A 22,442-nucleotide genomic window follows, 5' to 3' on the forward strand; every position below is an offset into this window, starting at 1 on the left:
TGATGCTGATTAATAAATTGGGTCATTAAATTAGTCATCCTGTTTACATTGTCCTGCATATCTTGTTGACTTCTAATTAGAGCTGCTATGAGATCCCTATTGTTTTCAGGTTCTCCCATACTGTTTGTTTCAAAAATAATCTCTTCGTCAGTTTCAGTATGGCTGTCCTCAATTTCAAACTGAATAGAAGAACTACTTTGTGCTAAAGGAGAGTTTTGATATCTGTTTTGTCAGGCCCTAGTATTCCGAAAATTATAATTTCCCTGGTGCATATTCAGCTGTGCATAGATTTTTCATGAATTTCAACTCAAAAACACCCTACAAGCTGGCAGGATTCAAAAGCTCTGATACCACTGTAAAATTCCTTAACTAGGATCTGATTGCAGATAATTATATAACCAAGATATAACAGAAACTTATTTTTTTCAACACAACCAATGGTGGATTATCGGAATGCAAATGAACATCATTATACAGTATTTTATTTGGAGACTTCCCTTAATTGTTTAATACACAATGCCTCAACTCTATTTTCATATTTACTGATAAACATAGCATTTGTCAAAAGGAAAACTGAACATTCTTTATTCAAGGAAGTTGATATCAGTTTATTATATACTCCATCAAGGAACGGGTAAGAGAAATTTTTGGTGCACCTGATAGGTAGATGTGACTACCGGTTATAAACTTCACGTGGTTGTCCAACTTGTTGCAGAACGCTGCCCCAGGGTCTTCATATACTCTTCATTGGTTAGGACAGAAGAAGGCACCCACGGTTGCAAACATTATACCCAGAGCTTGTAACACTGGAAACACCGTTGTATATGTCACACCTAAAACACAGAATTTTCGTTGGAAGTGCTTCCCAACTCCTCCACGCATGACTACCACCTCCACACCACACCACGGCAATAACAATCCTCTTCTCTACGCGATGACTGCAAGCTCCACACCACACCGCGGCAATGTCATTCCTCACGCTACCAACCCGATATCGGGTTACAAAGGCTCGGAAAGATGGTTTACGCTGAACACTGTGTGTCTCGTCCACCAAACCTTCGATGGTCGTATTCACAAATTTGCGTGTATGAACACACACACACCCGCATCATACACAAGGAATCTTCCCGTTAAGATATTCACGCTGCTTCAACCAATACGATTCTGTCCAAAACCACGCGACCAATAGGCCAGTCAAACAACTGACGAAAGGCAAGTTAATTCTAAGTGTGTATCCTCACACACAGGTATCACAATCTTTTCTTCTCCCCTATTTCCAAATCTCTTCCTCCTTAAATCAATTCCGGAAGCAGTTCCCGAACTGAATCGAACCAATTCCCATTATTATAAACTATCCAATAGTTTAGGCTTTAATTAATTAATTTATATTAACAAATGGGTGATTAATATAAAATAATTAATATTACAAAAATCAATTATTAATTAATTAATTTATATTAGTGAATTGGAAACTAATATAAAAGAATTAATGTGACTTAGACTTAGAATTTATTAGGGGATATTACAGATTTCACAAGCAACTCAACCTTAAAACTTTACTTTAAAAAAATTTGTTTCAAGTTTTGATTTCATTTTAGTTCTTACACTTTGGATTCTACTTAAACATTGAATTTAGAACTCTCTCTGATTTCTTCCAAGTTGCCTTTGTCTATCTTGTTGGACAAAGTTTTTCTATAAATCGTCCTCTAGATGAACGAGATATGTATTTGCTATGGGATCATAAGATCTTCAAAGGACATTTGCTCTTGTAACACTTACATGGGCTTAAAAAACATCAAATTAAAATGGATCCATTTCATTAACCATAAGCCATCTATCATCAATACAAATGAATGAGAAAGAAGGCTATGTCACATTTTTTAAATTCAAAACACTATACTGTATCATATTAGCTAAACATCACATATTTGTTTATAAGTTATAAGTTCAATCCTCCAATTCGTACTGCCAAAACATCTGTGCTTGTGAGAGTAGAAAATGGAGCTAAACTCTAATAAACATCACTGTGCCAACAAGCCCCAGATCAGACACGGGTGATAGGACTGTCATTGATAATTTTTAAATGTCCTGTCACAAAACCTGATTATGCTTGTGCAGATGTTCCTTCCCATTTTTCCATATCTCAAGAGGCATATTGAGACTAAACCTTCAGATCCTCCTGGTTTAATCATTAAGGTTAGAATTTATCAGAATATAATAATAACATAATAAAGTGTATTTACGCTTGTATAAAATTGACACACATCATGACAGGGAGGTATAATCACACTGCCCAGTCATCCAGCCATACAACAACAAGCTCACAAAACAATTCATTTAACTCATTCAAATATCCAAAATCACAACAAGCTATACACGTAGGCCTGCTTATATGGCCTTTCCATTCTCTCCCTCTCTTAAACTCACACATGCTCACCACTCCTCTGGCTGTATTCTTTCTTCTATCAGCTTCCCAAAACCATTCAGCTTCTGCCCTCTCTCTCATGCTTATCAGACTCTCCTTTCATCCACCTCTAACTGCCAAGCTTTCTCCTCGGCCAGCAAATGCCTCTATTGGTTTTACCGATTCCTTTTATAGACAGGTCTGAGGAAGTTAAAAAGTTGACAGTTATCCCAAAATTGAATCCCCAATAGTCACTTGAATAGTTACGAAGCTGAATCATCATCCTTCATTTCATCCCTTCCCTCCATGTGTCATTTGTAAAGGATCTTCAAGATCACTTGGAAGTGTATTCACAAATTTGTTATCACTCTTTTGCCATATTTGGACTTTGCCAGATCCTACATCAAAATCCCTTCATCTATCATGGGGTTTTCAACTCTCTACATACTTAATTTGTTGAGCTGTTTGGGGGCTGGATTTTATTGGGCCACTCAAGGCCAGTCATGCCAGGAGGTGCCGCTACATTGTGGTAGCCACAGAGTATTTAACCAAATGGGTAGAAGCGCAAACCCTGCCTGACAACTCGACCTTGAGTACTGCAAAGTTTATTTATGAACAGATAATTACACGGTATGGTATCCCCATACAGTTGACCAGTGACCAGGGTGGATATTTTGTAAACCATGTCATCAAGCTCCTCACTACTGAATTCAAAAATTTTCATTCCTTGTCTAGCCCTTACTACCCACAAGCGAATGGGTAGGCGGAGGCCACCAACAAGATTCTCATTACAGTGATTTACAAGCGTGCAGAGTCGAGGGGGAAGACTGGGAGGAAAAATTACCCTCGGTTTTGTGGGTCTATCGCACCACCTACAAGGTGACCACAGGCCAAACTCCATTCCAACTGATGTACAGGCAGGAAGTTGTTGTGCCAACCGAGTTTATGGTGCCCAGCCTATGTATTGCAATCGAAAACAGACTAGGGGATATGGAGAGCTTGAGAGAGAGGCTGTATGTGTTAAACAAGTTGGATGAGAAAAGAATGATGGCCCAGTGGGCTACGGAGGCAGTCCAACAATGGAGGAAGTTGTGGCATGACAAGCACTTAAAGAGAATGAGGTTCGCCTCGGGCCAACTGGTACTGAAATATAATGGACACAATGAGATTAAACCGGGCAAATTCAAAGTAAGATGGTTAGGGCCATATAAAGTTCGAGAGGTGGCCGAGAACGGGTTAGTCAAGTGTGGACACTGGATGGACGGGAGGTTCTAGACAACATTAATGGGTCGAAATTAAAACCATATCATGAGCAGAGGCGGTTGATTGACCCCGAATCCTCCCGTAGAGGTACTTAGAATTTTTTTGCACATTTAAAAAAAATAAAAAATAATAATGACGAAAAGGAATTACCGTACAGCAAAAAATAAAAAAAGAAAGGCGACCGCCATATGGTGGAAGTTTACCCTCGTACGGTGGTAATTACAGCACGGCGGAGCCGTCTCACCTCATACGATGGGGCCGCTTTCGTGCGGTGACCTCCACCATACGGTGGAGCCCGCTTCCATGCGGTATCCTTCACAGCCGGAGGACGCCTTTAAAAGGCAGGCAGAGGAGGCATATCAAGGAAGGCAACGGCGAAGAGAGGCATGATACTTCGTGATCATTCATACCATTCATCTAGCACGCGGATCAGCAATTGTGGCAGCCAAAGTCGAGTTTAACGTAGAATCTCGTGCAAAGGAGAAGGAACGACCGCCAAGTGGGAGTCGCCTAGCGACGTGACGGTCTGGTCCCGAGTTCGAAACCTTCCCCTATGGGCATTCGGTGCACTGTCCGTACTAAAAACAAAGCCCAGTCAGTGATAGGATGACGGAGTGTTAAGGGGTCCACGATTGGTAGAAAGCTAAGGGTGCGGATGAAACGGAGGGATAAGGCGGTCCCAGTAGAAGGAAAGTATCCATTCCCACTTCCGCAGTGATATCAACTGTGACAATAACAACTGGACTCACCGTCACTGCAAGCAAAAAACTTGACAGTATATAATCACCGTACGGCAACAAAGATAGCGAACACTATACCATATAACGGAAAAGACAGCACCGATTTTTGTTCAGCATGGCGGAAATCAGAAAAAAACCATACGTCCTTGCTTGTATGGCGATGAAGCACACAGGGAGGCGGTAACCATACAGCGACAACAGTTTGGAAAAAAGGGTCGTACAAAAGTGTTGAATTGGAAGCGTCATGGCAGTTGGAGGAGAGTAAACACGTGAAAATTGTTCCCTAACCCTATTTTTTAATATATTTAAGGGCACAAGAGACAAAAGCAAAATCAGACCCCAGCGGTGGAAAGAATTGGAAATAAAATCATAAATCATAAATTGTAAATACAATTGCTCAAATTCTAATCCATAATCCTTTTTGTGTACATTCATGTTTGGTCATTCATAATTTATCAGTACTGATTACTGATTACTATTTACTAATTACTAATTGCTAATTACTAATTACTGGTTGTGTACTAATTACTAATTCATGATTATATTTACTGATTACTAATCGGTAATTGATTCCATCATACACTAATTTAAAAATAAAAAATAAACATTTATATGGTTCTCCTATGATAGAAGAATATTAACCAAAACAAAATGAATGATAATCAAAGGACAATCTGAAGTCATGATAACAAAAAGGGATAAGCAGCAGTTAAGGAGGGGAGGACGTGACTGCCGCAAACCGGGGGGGGGAAGAAGGAGAACACACGGGAATTAAAAAAGAGAATTGGCCAGAAAGATAAAGAGATATACAACGATTACACTCAACGAATTCTTAAGGCTGCCAGCAGGGACTAATAGGAGCAGCAGTGACAGGTATGCACAAGACCGTTTGCTGATTTAATATTAAAATATAACCATCAGCAATTTATTAAAATCTATTTGTATTGTGTGTGATCTGAATCAAATGAATGACATCAATATGATATTAATTACTTAAACAGCATTAAGGTTATAAAACTTTCAGACATAACATAGATATATCTGCACATCAATTCAGGGATATATATATAATCAAATCCAGTTTGCATAAACCAATCAATTCATATAATAATATATTATATGAGAAATAATAAATTGATTAATAGAACACTGGCAATAAATAATACTGATACGAAAGTAATATTCAGAAAACGTTGATGGTAATCTAACACAAGGCACTAACGTAATATATCGTAATATGGTAGTTATGTCAGATATGATTGATTATCATCATGAGATGAATTGAATAAATACAATAAATGATTCATTGCATATGAGGGACCTTCTCTTAAGTACGCCACTCCATGGTGGATGCCTAACCCCTGCCACATGGAGCCAAGAGGGATGAAGCATCTGCTCTTGGGCTTAAGAGAGGAGCTGGTTGTGATGAGGGGGAACGGTGATAGAACACCTTGCTGGGTACACCACTCCATGATAGATGCCTAACACCTGCCACATGGAGCCAAGTGGGATATGGTATTCTGCCCTTGGGCCTAGGAGGGATGGTTTCTTGGACACCCTATCCAACTAATGGACTGAAAGAACTGATTACTAAATGACTTACAAACTGACTTTACATAATAATCTGATCTCATCTAGGAAATATAATAATATGATTATATCCAACAATTATAATTCTAACAATCTTTAATATAGCAGATTTGATATCATTTTCATATTTTAGTTTTAAGTATTATTTCATGTATGTTCTCTAATCTTGTGACAGGAAAACAGTATACAAAGGTACGCCCATAAAACCCAATTACCTATTTATAGATTTGGCCAAATTTAGGTTAATTTAAAGTATAAATAATTCAGGGACATTACAGATAGACACCCAGTGTTGTATGGGATACATCGAACCTTGTTCCCACTTGCTTGTTGGTGCAAAAGACCGGATAGAAGAATGTGACCCACAGTGCAGTGCGCAGTGCACCGACATTTCTTTTATCTGGGATGCGCTATGGGCAAGCGGTAGCTAGTTGTTATGGATATGATGGTTCCTCACTGGGTAAATGTTAGTCACTAGGTATGTGATACCTAGTAAAGCTAGTCACTATCTATGAGTGATGTATATTGAAGGTAGTCCCTATGGATACGAGACATATGCTAGAGCTAATCGCCTTGTATATGTGACGTAGGCCAGAGCTAGTCATAATGTGTGTGATATGTACAAGCTAGTCCCATGTGTTTAAGGGAAGTGTGCTCAAATCACTCTTTATGGAATTGGAAGTTATGAAAGGATATGACCCTTAAGTAATTGTGTATCCTTATATGTTACTTGATGGCAATTGGTTATTGCTATATTATGATTGGACAAATTTAATAAATAGTCTTTTTCTAAAGAGAGATTAAAAATCTTATACAAGAGGCGAGAATGAACTCCCTCTAACACTCTAGATGAACTACGAAGCCTTTGACTTCCCTCGAAGGGATATGTAGGCAGGGTCATTGGGGATGAACCTTCGAGGCTTAAGTCTAGGTCAAAAAAACGGGTCCATGACCTCAAGAGCTTTCCACCTTTGAGTGCAAGCATAAGTGGTGGTGAAGAACTTTCGCCACTAGGGCAATTGAAGAAATTAAGAAGTTGACATCTCTAAGCTAGATTGAGAAGTTTGTTTAATTAAGGTGGTACTTGTGAATGTAAAAAAAAAAAAATTGGTAGCAACCAAGGGGTGGTTGTTACAGATTCTAATGATGGTTTGGATTTGAAGTTGAAATTTAGCATATACTGATTCAACCGCCCCCCTCAGTATATCTGTGTGCTTAACTCAATTTCCTTGTGTTGAAGTCAATCCTCAAATGCTGACTTGGATTATTCATTGTCTTTTTTCTGATTTGTCTTGATGTTGGCATCAAACTTTTAAAACTGCTGCCTTTTTTTTTATGTTGAAGTCAACCTTTAAGCTAGCCACTAATCTAGAAAGTGGACAAAGCTTTTCCAAAAGTGGCAATTGATTTTTTTATTTTTCTTCTTTTACTATTCCATTCCTTTGAAACATCTATGTCCCACGTCCCAATTGCCATCTTTCAAGAATTTACCACCACAGACAATCTACAAGCATTTGTTTATTCGAAAAACTGGACTTTGACATGACAATTTGTGATCTGACTGGAAATGACTATTTTTTACTTTGACTTGACATATAAATGATTAATTTTAGACAGAAAACAAATCTCACATAACACAATCATCAAGATTTCGACTGGGTACAACACAAGCCATGTGATCAAGCACCCAAAAATCAAGATAGTTGGTCCAATTACTGAATCATCAACAATCTCTCATAGTGATCGACATAGAAAAGCCATCTTCGCATGTAGAGGTTAAAGAGGCAAGGTCTGAGGTAGAAAAGAACAATTATACCAAATGTCCTCATGTGAGTTCAAACATTTCAACTCATGATTTTCCTCATTTTTTAGTAATAACTTAAATTTGTCACATGATACTATAGTTATCACATATCTTTTCAAAATTTAGTTTCCTTTCATGAACTTATTAAATATCATTGACAAGAAAATCAGTCATTACTTTCAAGTGATTCTAAATTTCTAAGAACCATTCTATTATTCGTTTGCTGACACTTCTCTTCACTTACCTTATTGTTTTATTATTTTTTGTTGAGTTACTATTTGGTCTGCATCTGTGTATCACAACTACATCAAAACTATATTATAATCATATCAAGTCCTGCATCATAATTAGCTCAGTTTTGAAATGCTTTGCACCTTTCGAATGAAATCTTTCATTCCTCATATTTTATAAAAATGTTGTCGATTTAAATTAGTTCATTATTCCAATTTCTAAGGCTGATTAAATAAAAATGCCAGCCATACTCACATGTACGGCAGTAATTATACTTTTAAGGAATCTAATGCCTGGCCCAAATATCAAAAAGTAACTGCCACTTTTTGGTCTTTACTGTTACATTTATGGCCAGTAACAAATAGCTGAGGTTTTCAGAGAAAGATGCATAATTATTTAACTTATAGGGTCTTTCAATGAGTATAAAAATAATCAGAAACCTAGTTTCCCAAACAAATCTGTAAGATAAATGCAGCACAATACTAGTGCTAACAATATTTTGAGAACTGAAAAAGAAATTAAACTGTCTGTCAAGAAGTACTATTACTTAGAGAAAAAATCTTATCACCTCTCCATGAATTTGCAGAAACATATTGAAGCCATACTAAAAATAGAAACTTACCAAAATGAGGCCAATAATGTTAGTTGGAGCACCAGAGTATATGGGAACTCGACTATGCCCTTTCGACATTATTAAATTCATTGTATGCCTGAAGCAGAATGTTTTATTTAGTGAAGAAAAGGGAGAAGCATAGCATTCCATAAACAAATGCCATTATTTCAACTGCAAGAACAAACTGATAGAGTTGCAACATACATATCAAGTTGTGCATTCACATCAAGAGAAAAAGCTTTAGAAATCGGAGTCATAGCATGCAATGCAGTTTTTTGCGTCAATTCCAAAGCCCCTCCAATTATCATTGTCTCATCACGTGTTAACTCTCCTCCTTTCCCAGCCTGTATGTATAATGTACAATAGTCAATAATAATTTCAAATGTCTTAGAAAAAATGTTCAGGCAATATCTTAATAAAGTCTCATAGATACAACATGTTTCAACACCAAAAAGAATGGATCATAAATTAATTACAGAAAGATGCTTAACCTATTATGCATAAGTACATTATTGAAAAGAATTTGGGGACACACTGTGCAACTCCCAGAAAACAATAACAAAAGGTAAAGAAAAATAGATTACTAAAGAAAAGGAGAAAGCTGAGAGAGCTCCAAAACATATGAAAATCCTAAAGATGGAAATAAGTACGAGGGAAGTCAATCAATGTCAATACTGCATGCTCCAGGCATTCACGGCTAAGAACATTTTTAGCTGTGACATCTATCAAGGTTGTTGTGATCATGTCCTTTTGTTACCACTGTTGTAGCAATTGACATGGGCGGGACTGATCAGGAGGCTAAGTAGAACTAGAGTAAATTGGTTTAGAAAAAGAAGTAATAAAATGTATGACTAATGAATAATCTCATCAAAATGTGCTTGTAGAAATTTGGAATCGATGAAATAATGGACTTGACAATACTAGAAAATGTCCATGGGAATACATTGGCAAACCAAAAGATAGTTTTTTCCAGTTAATCAGGAAAAAATTGGTTTCAGATTAGAAAAAATCTGATTAGAGTTGGGAATGGGGTAAAAAATAAAGAAAATCACATTTTTTTAGCAATTATGTGGGTGGATGTGGTGATGGAGGGGTTTGAATAACAAAAAATAAGTCGATGATTTGGTCCAACCTGAGAAAAAAAAAAGTGCAGCACAAAGGCTAAGCACCAATAAATCATGATTTTTATTATCATTGATGACAAAGGCTGTTGACGACAATGTTTGGGAGATTGTTATATTGCCTTTAATCAGAGGCCGACTCATAAAGTTTTATTGTTTTTTGGTGGAGGTATAATTGAAGCCAACAATGGAATTTTATTGTTTTGAAAGAAGTGTAATTTGGGGCCCACTCATAGAATTTTATTATTATGATTTAATTTTATAGGGCTGACTTATGTGTTTTAAGTAACTAATTTCAGTGCCCAAAGGGGTATAAAAAGATTAAGTGTGTTTGTAAGTAAGATGTGTGAAAAAATGTTTTATCGTTAAAAATTAAAAGTACGGTTCCTTATGATATCATGTTAAGTGAAACTGGAGCTGATCCCATTGAAGCAATTGCTTTGGTGTGTCTCATAAATTATTTAAAAAGAACCGAGCAAATGGAAGAAGGTAGATGGCCTAAGGGTGTTTTCAATGACACATTGTGTAAAAGAAAGAAGTCTTGGATGTAGCAAAACATCAAATGAATGAGTAAATGGAACATCTACTTGAATATATGCCTCACAAATAGCAAAGAGATAAAGGCTTTCGTTATAGATAAGTTCTGCAAGCGTAATTGGGGTATAGGGCTAGGGAGAGAGAAAAAATATTATATCAATGGGTTCAGTCCCATGTGCTATCAACTTCAGAAACCATACATAGGGGCCAATATCTCATGGAGAGCTAAAATTCTTATTGCTCAACTCAGAACTAACTCTCATCAACTCTATTGTGAAACTGGGTATTAGAAAAAGCCAAAAGAAGCTTGGGAAGAAAGAGTGTGTATCTTTTGCACTTCCAGGAAAGTGTAAACATAAAAGAGTTTTATTTTAGAATGTGATGCCTTCAAGGACAGCAGGGACAAGTATAATATCTTAATAGCTAGCTCTTGGTATAGTTTATTCAGCGAGGAGAACATTGAAAAGTTGGGGACGCTCATCATCAACTCGCATAGGAAGAGGACCAATCTGTAGAAGTCGGTTTGATTGGCACATTGTTCCATAGGCTACATTTAGCCTTAGGGACGTTAAAATTATCTTCTTCTTCTTCTTCTTCTTCTACATAGCAAAGCAGATTTAATGCAAGCAAATTTAATACAAAGCAGATTTTGTGAAGTGTGAAAGTGCAGAGAAATATGTTCATCATCCATTGAAAAAGTAACATCCAAAAAGTGAAATTTTGCAAAAGAGGTTGGTGCCTGCAAATTTTGTAAACGGGGATTGGTGTCTCCAGTGTGTTGGTGCTTGCAAATATTTTGAGATCATTTTATTTTTGTTGTGGTTGGATTTGTACACTAGATCCAAGCAATGCTTATCCGTGGTTTTTCCTCGAAAGGGTTTCCACGTAAATCATGGGTTCTTAATTGTGTGGATCTTGTGTGTTTGCTATTATTGTTGTTGTTAAATTTTAAATAAGTAAAAGTTTGTCTTATACTGATTCACCACCCGTCCCCCCCCCCAACTTCGTAGTATAAGTGTGTGCTTATCAATTGTACAAGCAAACGAGCTCATTTGTGAGTCTTTGAGTAGATCTTGGGGAGTTAGACATTTTGTTGGAGCTTTGTAGAAGGTGAAGAGGCTGTGGAATCAGTGTTGTAAGCTATTTTTTAGCACTACATAAGTGTATACTCATATTTAGCTTAATTTTTACCCACAAGGGATTTCTCTAGGGTATATTAATCTCATACTTATGGTGTTGAATTATCTTATTGTCTAATGTCTTAAATTTCATTTGCTTAAATCATTCAGTCATTTTGCCCTCACAATCTAAGACTAACAAATCCATAGTTGGAGAATTAGTTACGGAATATCCTTATAATTTACAAATCAATAATATATAATTTACATTACCATGTACGGAGGCATTTAATGCTTATGACAATTATATGACAGCATGCATTAATTATCCCTAATAAGGTAGCTAACACAATGTAAGTTACAAACACCAAAGTAACTTCCCCATACATTAATATATACAACATACACACAATGGAGTGTGTGACACATAATTATGTCAATCTCTATGTATTCACTCTTCTAACTTTGATGACAACAATGCATGGTTTGATTTGTTGTTCTCAAGTATAGGCTGTCAAGGGCAATGATGAAAATGGTTATAGACACATTAGCAATAGCTAAAAGTTTAATGGAAACAACAATTTGATTTGTAATTTTTAACAATCTAGCATATGAAATCAAGATGATGAGAACTGTTAGAAGATATAGATGCATCACCCACAGGTATAATGGTAATGGAAACATCAGAACTGCAATGATAGCTGCTTCAATTATAGTGTCAATGAATGAGAGAGTTGATGTTACTAATCCTCGAGTTCGAAATCAACTGCAAGAGGGGGAGAACTTGACACTGATATATACTTTAACATGTATTCTCTTTGATTAATTTCCATATTTTATATAAATGTGGCAAAGACAGAATTGATTACCGTGCAATGGACAAGCCTCTCAGATACATTAAGTGGTCAGCATGTGAAATAACTTACAAAAATGCAATCTTGATAACATGTGCCAGTTATTTTTACAAACTGCCATCATGTTCTATGCAAACCTATATTGTCTCGGTCAATAAATGCAGTGTGTGTTAACTGACTTCATTACTATTGGTATCCTGAGCAATGTGTTATTTATTTTGTATGATCTCCTGCACCTTCTCTAGTTTGATATTCAAAACACAAAAAAGCATACCAAAGAGAATGGATAAACTGCATACCATAAAGCCATAAATATGGTGTAGGCATATATTTCGCTTTGTCAGGAAATTTTAAGCCCATGTCAAAACTGAGTCAAAAGAACTAATCTTCTTAATACAACATACCTCATTTCCATGCATATCCACAAGTGTCTTCAACTCTGCCCTGCGTAAAAGAACAATACGATCTTTCCCGAGCGCCAAGTCCAAAAGCTGCACAAGAATCCAAAGAAGTACATACATGACTCTGAGTTGTTAATGAATTACAACAATTCCAAAATCTGAGGCAAAAAAAATTATTGGGAAAATTTCAAATCTAACATGCCTTATCTAGATAACTACACAACAAGAAAATCAGCATACTCCCCTGCAATGTAAGAGACAGATATTTTATAAATATTATCTCTGTCATAAATACATAAAGTTGGGTTCCCATCATTCTCATTTCTCTAGTCAAGAGTCATTAGAATGACCAACACAATAGAAGCTGGCATTCATCTGATAACTACAACTTTTCATAATCCTAAAGATCAAACAAGTGGTTCAAGATTCAAGCAATGGATTACAATAAAATAATCACAAGTGACTCATACCACCAACAGGAGTATCACACAACTACAAATAAAGAAAGAAATTACATTAATTTCCATAAATGACCAAAGGAGATGAATGGGACTCGAAACTGTAACCAGTTATAATTGATAAGAACTAGGGTAAGAAAACCTTAGGCTGTAAAAGTAACTAACACAAAATTATAAAGGCAAAAGGAAAGAAATAAAGCAAACAAGGGTAAACCCAAAATCATTATTAAAATTCCCAAACCAAAACATCCAAGTTAACTTAAAATTTTGTTCTGCACAAAGATAACAGAGAGAGATCCCTCAAATAAGGATCACACTTCAATTTAACTTGTAAAAAATTCGGAAAAGTGCAATATTTGTGTAAATGGGTATCCAACTCATCTATAAACCCTGGCATAGGACTGCTAAATTTTTTACAACTATAAGAATAACAAATGCCAAAGATATAAAACTAGAACAAAATTGTGAAATTCCCATTGATTCTTCTTCACAATCCCTCCAAAGCTATTTCCCCAATTAGATGATGAGGGTCAGGAGCGAAAATCACTTTTTAGGAGAAATTCTACCATTCAACTCACCTCCAAGGTCAAGGAAACTTTGCTTCATCCTTCCCTAAGCCATAAAAACCAAAAGCTTGACTTGATTTGAAAGGAAGATAAGTGATTTTAGGAATTTCGCTCTGGACCCTTTGGAAGGGTCAGGAGCGAAATTCACCTTCTTGGCTAAAAATCCTTCATTTTTTCAATTCCACTCTTCCCTACAAGATACATTTCATCATTTTTCATCCAAGGAACAAGGATTGAAGCCTAAGCAAGGTCAAAAAACTAGATTTACAAGGAATTTCGCTCTGGACCCTTTGGAAGGGTCAGGAGCGAAATTCACTTTTTAGCTCAATTCCTTCAAATTTGATAATCATTGATAAGTCAAAGTCATTCCTAAGGACCTCTCCCATCAAAACTCGCCTTAGTCAGCACTAGGCTAGGCACAAAATTGGGAAAAAAGGTGGTTTAGAGAAAATTCGCTCTGGACCATTTGGAAGGGTCAGGAGCGAATTTCTTAATTTAGGCTAAAAACCATCATTCTTTCAACTTGAAACTTCATTGCAAGGTAAAATCTCATCTCTCTTCGCCCTAGGAACAAGGTTTTAAGCCTAAGAAAGGTCAAAAAAGTAGGCTTGTAAGGAATTTCGCCCTGGACCCTTTGGAAGGGTCAGGAGCGAAATTTCCTTCCTTGGCTAAAACACTCATTCCTCAACTCTTTCAAATGTCCTTAAGGGTTTCAATATGCCCATTCTCTCTTTCAACATGCCTTGGACATCAAAATTTGGCCAAATAAGGAAAGAAATGAGGTCTAGGAGGATTTTCGCTCTGGACCCTTTCGAAGGGTCAGGAGCGAAATCCCTATTCTTGGCCACGATCCTGACTTCATTTTCACATTTCTTCATTCAAACAAGCGTTTTTACCTTCATTCAAGCCTGGGAATGCATTAGTTCTAGGTTTTGGTCAAAGTAGAATGTCTTATGGAGAATTTCGCTCTGGACCCTTTGGAAGGGTCAGGAGCGAAATTCGCTTTGGACCCTTTGGAAGGGTTAGGAGCGAAATTTGACATTTTGGACTCTCCGTCAGGATCATTTTATGGAATATAACATTTAAGTATAAGTGACACTTCCTTATATCTTTCCTACTTTAAGTTATATTCCATATATACTTCCAGGATGTTTGAGAGTGGTTTCGGACCTCCAGGAGTTATATTGCAAAATCTAGTTTTTGGAGGATTCTTCAGTTTTCCAGACTTAGTCAAATTTCAGGATCAAGACATTCCAGACTTAGCCAAATTTCAAGATCAGGACATTCCAGACTTAGCCAAATTTCAGGGCATTTGAAGATCAGGATGACATTCCAGACTTCATCACTCACGAACTTGACCTAACTCGGAGCTTCAAGAATGATACTCATTCACCAAGCAAGACACAATTAGCAACAAGATCAAAACCAGGCCCTAAGGAAGACTTTCAAAGAAACCCTAATTCTGGGGCCCCAAAGACTCACCTCGGCTCAAGCAGAGCCCGCCATCATAGTGATCCCCCTGGCGACACTCGAAAAGCAGCTAACAGACAAAACCCTAAAAGACCTAGAAAACACACCCCAGAAGGCAAAAAGCAGGGGTCCCCATTTGCAATGGGGCGATGTGTGAATATGTCACAACAGGTAGTTACAAGTTATAAATCCCTTCTAAAACTACATTTGAAACACTTGAGACCCTAAAACTAGGTCACTTTGAAAGCATAAAGTAAGGTCCCCTTGACTCGAATGGTGACTCAAAGTCATTTTACAAATAGAATATTGTGTCCAGGTTCATTGGTTGCTTTCCACTCCATCGATCAACTTGACTTGGCCCCTATAATCATCGCCACAACCTTGGAAAGCTTGGGTTTGATCTCTAAAATCGCGTATGTCTTAGAAAGATAGCACCTATTGCTCTCTCATCAAATTTGAAATGTGATCATACTTGAATACCAAAAATGTGTAATTAAATGGCATACAATAATGAAGTCTTAAGCATCTTATTTCACCAACTCCTTTGACCTACTGAAAACAATATCACAACCTCTTCAACTTCACCATACTGATATGATTTTAGATCCACTTACCCTTCATTATGATGATAGTCGACAATACTTGTGAGGCAAAAACTGATAGAAACTTGATTTTTTGATCCAAAATAAATCTATCTTGTGAAAAAAACCATCTATGGTTAGTTGGTGCCCCAGACCAACTATCACTTCGTCTTTCGAAGGCATTTTCAACTAGCAACACTTCTATTTTAAATATATATTATATCTCCAATTGGCTGAATTGTAGAGAAAATTTGTTCATTTTGCTACCTTTAACAATGTCCAATCATTGCTTGTAGACTATGTGAGCTCCATCATCACAACCTAGATTAACAATCATAATATTTCATGAAAGAAAACACCCGCTTAGTGACACTTCTATACTTGAAATTTTCTAAAGAGTAACTAATGCTTTGTTGACAACGAGTAAGCACAAATTCTTCTCTTGCAAAATTGTTCATATAATTGTTTGGAACTCTAAAATCACTAGGATGAGCTTGTCTTCACCTATATTATCATTTGGAACACTAAAATCACTGGGATGAACCTGCCTTCCACTTTCTATGAACTTTCAAAAAATACTGGCAAGACTGCACAAGACTCCATCTACAATCTTACGATTTTTGGAGTGGCAGGACATAAGAATGTTTCATAACAATTTGAATCTTCTACCTCAACAAACTTGGAGCTTGCCTTATCATGCTCAATACACCATCTAGAGGATTCAAATCAAGATCCATCTGCTACAATATTCATTGTCCTTCCAAGTTGGTAACCTAGGCTCACTATGACAATGAAGACAACAAGCTTACTTACCAAAATTGGTTTTATGACACTATGCCTTTATTCTAACTTTCTCATTCTTAAAATTGAGTTTGATGCTGCTTGTTGGGCACAGCTATGACACTATCTCTCCTTTGGGCAAGCATCATGGATTAAAGCTTAGGCTTTATTGAAGAATACCCAATGCAGCTGAGCTCTTGTTTACTTTCCTTTTCTCTCGCAAACTGCCTTGCATTTCTCACCAATGCTGCTCAATCTCTACAATCTTCAAGCATTAGGAGGATCCAGTCTTCATTACAAACTTTCCCAAATGCTTACTTTCATATAGTGCAGCCTGCAAGTCAAAGAAGTTGATGTATGCAACAATCTTGGGTTGCCTCTTCAACAATTTGAAAATACTCTCAATCACATATTCAATGGCATACACCATTAGCTTCTTTATGAACCAAGTGCCATTATCCTTATCCCAGTCATTGTCAATTAGAAAGCTCGTCCTTGGGCTTCAAATGAACCTTGCAATACCTCTTATGCTAATGTTGTTCGACACTTTCCGTTAACACTAAGTCATGGTTCTGCAAATATATCATGTGCATATGGCAAACCATAATAATGCATGTCTTCTCCATACTCGTGAAGAATGTAATTGTCTGATAACCATTTGTGCCATGCTCCAGCAAACCTTCTCTATCTAGCAGAATTGTGGGATTTATCATAAGGATGATGATAAAGTGGTGAGCAGCCACATCATTCTCTCATACTTTCAAGATGCAATCAACATTACTCTCTGATTGGGAAGCAGAGTCAAAAAATGCCATGTCAACATCCTTTTGTCAACTCCAGTTGTCAGCCATGCACGAAGACTCTCAACTAAAACTAAAACAAAAAAATAAATCATTATCAAAGGCCTTTGAACCTTAATTTCATTTTTGTTCAACAAAGATGACACTGTGTAGATCAGGAGTAAAATGTCGGTTTATAAGGGATCAGCCACAATCCCTTTTATGGTGAAAGTTGAGTCAAAACCTTTTTTTATGTTACCAAGTCTTATAATGCTTAGAACCAGGACAATATTTATATTGTATTCAGTCCTTTTTGACAAAATGAATGAACACAAAGGCGGACACTTATAACAAAAAAATCAATGCATAGAGCCTCTATAGCGACATGATCTCCAAGACACTTAATGTTTTCCACCAATATCAAATTGCATCACTAGAAACAATAAAACAAACCTTTCACATAATCAATTGCAAAATACTTTGGCCAGCAGAGAAATTTGAACCAGTCAAAGAATGGAAAAATGGAGCTGGGCATGATGTTGTATCTTTAAATTTTGTTTCTTCAACACAATGAGAATCAAAATGAGGCACATGATAATAAGCAGGATGATAACAAAGTTGACAACTGACAATAATGAAGTGACTAAGGAACTTGAAATGACATTCAGATATGATGGTACTGCAAATTGTCCCAATTTTTTATGCAATAAAATCGACAAATTGTATGCAAAAATGGTGGTCAATGGTTCACAAGGTTGAGAAACTTCTCCTATTCAATAAAGAGCAATTTGAAACACACGATATCAATAATATACCTTACTGATTGGGTATGCAACTGGAAAGAATGCCAATAGCAACACACGAACAACTGGTGCCACTGCTGCTCCAACTGCCAGGCCATAGCGAGAACAAACAGCTTGAGGAAGGATCTGAAGTTCAAACAAATAAATTTGCAAGCATAGCAGTTAATTGCATACAAAGAAGACAAGCAAGATATATCTATATATAGTTAAGTGTAAAAGTATGTCCAGGCTCACCTCTCCAAACATTAGAATCAGTGTAACAGATATCAAAACTGCCCCCCATGCAGGGACCAGTGAATCAAGAAAAATTGGCAGAGCCTAAACAGAACAAACAGGAACAACCAAGTTACAAACATCATGTAAAAATGAATAAGCTACATATGAAGTAATTTGGATAAATATATGTCTTGACTCGATTGATAAAATAATTATATAAACCTCCATGGCCATAGAATTTCCAATCAATAGGGTGCAAAGTAGCAAATGCTGATTCTTGACCACAGGTAATATCTTTGCTGTCAATCAAGCATATAATAAACTACAGTTAGCTCTATCAGAACATCTCAATTTCTAGAAGATCATACTTACATACAAAAAGAATAACTGAATGATAACACATGATCACAGTCTTCATATTATTGAAAAGGAAAGAGATTTATGATATATATGAACGACCCAACCTGATACACACATTTTTAAGCCCTGCTTGCAGAATGTATAAAAAATGTCCAATCATAGCCAATATGACTGGAGCAACCTTTCTGCATTCAGGACTTAACAACCATTAAATACTAATATAACCATAATCAATTCCTAAAATGATTTTCTTATCATGCCACTGAACGAAGACAACATTTGTAACAGCAATAGAGCAGAAAACATACAGATATATACTCCAGCATAACATTATATTGTTCTATTAATAATGGTTAAGACAATATGACTAAAAATGATCAAGATGGGCTTCATTCTTCCATATAGTTACTACATGTAAGCTACCTAACTAGAATAAACAATTAATTTATAAGCAACAATTGCAGTAAAATAAGAAAAGTTACAAAAGATACAGAAGGAAGAACACATATTTGGAACAGCGCTTAATATGTAAAAGCAATATGCAATGATGAATGATGACAGTTAGAACCAGGGAAAATGCACATAAGAGCTCCCCATTTCTATCAAATGCTCAACGATAACTATATGCCAGCCTGACAGATGCGATAGTTGGACAGACCATCGTAGACTACCCAACCAACCAAGACTAACTAAAAATTAGACAATGATCCATACAGTGCTTAACATATATAAAAACTAACTTGGACAACTTTATTTACCTAACATAATACACATGCATGGACATTTTTTGTCAAATCCTACTTGAAGAGTACATTATGATTAGACAATGTCTAATCATAGACAATATGATGTAAACCACTTTTCTGTTTCCAGAATTCAAAAACCATTTAGTCCTAAAATAACCAAAATCAAGTCACAAAATTTTTACCCTCTTATCATTACACTGAAATAAGAAAACATTTGCAAAAATAATAAAAAAGAAATCATAGTGCTCTATTAAGATTAGCTAAGACAAAATAACCCTAAATAATCAATATGGACTTCATTCTTTATATAGTCAATAAGTGTAAGTTGTTTACCTCACTGGGTAAACAGGAAGAATACAGAAACTGAACAGCAATGCACAATGCAAATACCCAAGAAGTACCAGAATAAGCCTTCCATTAATGTCAAGAGATGTTCATATTATAATCTGTCGTCAACATTACATGTCCTCCAACACCCGGAGGTGGTACAATATATGACAGCCGAAGGGGTGCGACACAACCGTCGCGACTCCAACTACCTACCCGTCGGCTAACTAACTATCAACAATTAACATTACTAAACTATACATATTTTCCGATAACATCATCCCCCCCAAAAAAGAAGTCGTCTCCGACGACTAACAACAAAATGGAGACAATGCATATATACACCCAAAACAAAGTCAAGGAGGGGGCTGAGGAAGCGTCCCTGAAGTCGAAGGCTGGGATGCCGGTGTCTGGGCCGCTAGGCGGGCGCGGAGGTCATAAACCTGCTGAGTGCGTGCTGCCACATCCCGCTCCGCCACCAACACCTTCTCTAAAGCCGTCTTCACCATATGCGCAGCTTCCAGCAACTCCTTCTCCTTGGTATCTGCGGACTCTGTCATACCAACCAACTGAGTCTGCAACAAACCCCGCTCTGCAGTAACAGCATCCAACTCCTGCTGCATAAGGCTCTGTGCACTCTGCTCCTCCGACAGGCGGATGTCAACCGCAACCTTTTCTGCACGAGCTGTCTCAAGCTGTGCTAACAACTGCATCCTCTCGGCTGCCCACGAAGCCTGCTGTCTGGCGAGATCTCTCTCTATCTCTACACGAGCAGCCTCGCGGACCACGGACTCATGCTGCGTCTGCCGCAGTGCATAGTAGGCATCCCTGTAAACCTGCTCAATCTGTCGGACGAGAGTAGTCACCCTACCCTCCACGACGGGCTGAGGCACACTCCAAGCCTCAAGCATTGCATCTATCTGAATAGCTGGCCACGCCTGTGACTCAAAGCATGTGGCAAAAGCTGTCGAACAGCCTACCCGCATAAACTGGAGGACCTGCTCTAATTCCTCCACAACCTGCTGCAAAGCTCGCATCTGAGCCATTGCCACCACTCGCTGACCCCTCGTCACCATATCTGCTAAGTAAGCCTCAATGTCCTCCCCATCCTGCCCCGAAGGCTGGGACCCCGATATAGGTGCAGGGGGCTCGAGTGGGATCAAAACTGCTACATCCTGCTGGCACCAAGGTGTCTCCTCTACCCCCGCCTGCTCCTGGATAGCAGGGATGACTTCTCCTATCTCCTGCCCTACTGCTGGTACCGGTGTCTCACCCGATGAATCCTCCAAGTCTACCACCTCCGTCAAAGGCTCTCGCCGAGGTGAGAGTACAGCAGCTCCTACTGGTGGCATCACCATCATCTGAAATCGCCGGGTCAGCCAACTCCCCATAGCCACCACCGATGGATCCGTACTCAACACCTCCGGGCCTCTCTCCACCTCGAAAGTGTGTCTCTCCAGGGGCTCCTCCAACAAAGAGGCAGACACTACTGCCTCGGATCCCACAACGTCCAGCCGCACCTGAGGCTCTGCGTCGACCACCTCCCTGTGCTCCTCTTCTGCCACTACTTGTTACGGTGATCCACACGACTCCGCTTGTGCTCCTCTTCTGACACAGTCACTACTACCTCGGATCCCACAATGTCCAGCCGCACCTGAGGCTCTGCGTCGACCACCTCCCTGTGCTCCTCTTCTGCCACTAGTTGCTGCGGTGATCCACACGACTCCGTCGTGCCTTCTGTGCGTGCCTCTATGGCCGGAGGCGGTCCCGCGGGTGGCGCACTAGCCTGTGGAGGTGGTACGATGGAAGGTGATGCCACCTGCTGCATGGGCCCAAGTGCAACGGGCGTGCAGCCCTCCCCAAATGCTAGAATCGACGTGCCTCCCACTCCCGCGGATGACCTCACAAGTGTGCCAAGTGGTAGTGAGGGTGGCGCAAACAAGACTCGCTCCCCCGCGGGCTCCATCCTCCCCTCTTCTGTCGCCCTACTGCTACTATCCTCCGCCGAATCCTCCTCCTCCGAAACCTCTTCGCTGCTGGAAGTCTCTCTTCCACTATCAGGTTCTACCGAGGGGGTCTCTACTATCCTTTTCCATTTCGCGGAAGAATGGCCAATGTCAAGGTGTCTCCAATGCATGATAGGAGGCTCACCTACAGCCAATGGTCTCTGCGGCTGTATCTCCAATTCTGCCCCCGGTACTACTTCTCGCATGGCCTCTAGAAACAATCCGATGGCATAGTGGGGCATGTAAAACGTGCGTTGCTCCATCATCAAGAACTCACACATCCGTGTTGATAACAGTGTAGCCCAATCATAAATAACGCCATTCAGAAGTCCATTCATCAATATGATCTGCGGGAGAGCGATGTCGGATGCCCTACCAGACCCCGTCAACCTGCTCTTGATGACATCCATTATACACCGCCAGTGACCCTCTGCAACAAAGGTCCTACGTATCCCACGGTTTTTCGTGGCATCCACAATGCTATCCAATTCTACCTTGGTCAAGTCGCGGGACACTAGTTTAATCCAATATTCTTTTTCGTCCCGCGTCATCTTCTTAGCTTTCAATTCAACTTTCTTGCCATGTATGCCTAGGATGCCAAACACTCTAGTGAAATCTGCAGGTTTGAAGGATATTGTGATATCCTTCCCAAGGTACTCAAAAGTACTTGTCCG

The 22,442-nt window shown here is 38.5% G+C and overlaps 1 protein-coding gene across 3 annotated transcripts in view; it reads right to left on the reverse strand.

Moving 5' to 3' along the window:
- LOC131069410 (DUF21 domain-containing protein At2g14520) overlaps positions 1 to 22,442 on the reverse strand; it is an 83,777-nt gene that overhangs the window by 38,319 nt on the left and 23,016 nt on the right. For 2 of the 3 annotated variants that reach the window (XM_058004826.2, XM_058004842.2), the window contains exons 2-7: positions 18,552 to 18,628; positions 18,348 to 18,431; positions 18,126 to 18,239; positions 12,680 to 12,766; positions 8,850 to 8,989; positions 8,655 to 8,742 (exon numbers count right to left, since the gene is read on the reverse strand). In XM_058004826.2, coding sequence (XP_057860809.1) covers positions 8,655 to 8,742; positions 8,850 to 8,989; positions 12,680 to 12,766; positions 18,126 to 18,239; positions 18,348 to 18,431; positions 18,552 to 18,628 — 590 coding nt within the window. Of the gene's footprint in view, positions 1 to 8,654; positions 8,743 to 8,849; positions 8,990 to 12,679; positions 12,767 to 18,125; positions 18,240 to 18,347; positions 18,432 to 18,551; positions 18,629 to 18,804; positions 18,875 to 22,442 lie in introns of all 3 variants that reach the window. The other variant, XM_058004834.1, reaches the window with a different exon arrangement.

Source organism: Cryptomeria japonica, chromosome 6 (genome assembly GCF_030272615.1).
Source record: "Cryptomeria japonica chromosome 6, Sugi_1.0, whole genome shotgun sequence".
In the NCBI taxonomy this organism is placed as follows: domain Eukaryota; kingdom Viridiplantae; phylum Streptophyta; class Pinopsida; order Cupressales; family Cupressaceae; genus Cryptomeria; species Cryptomeria japonica.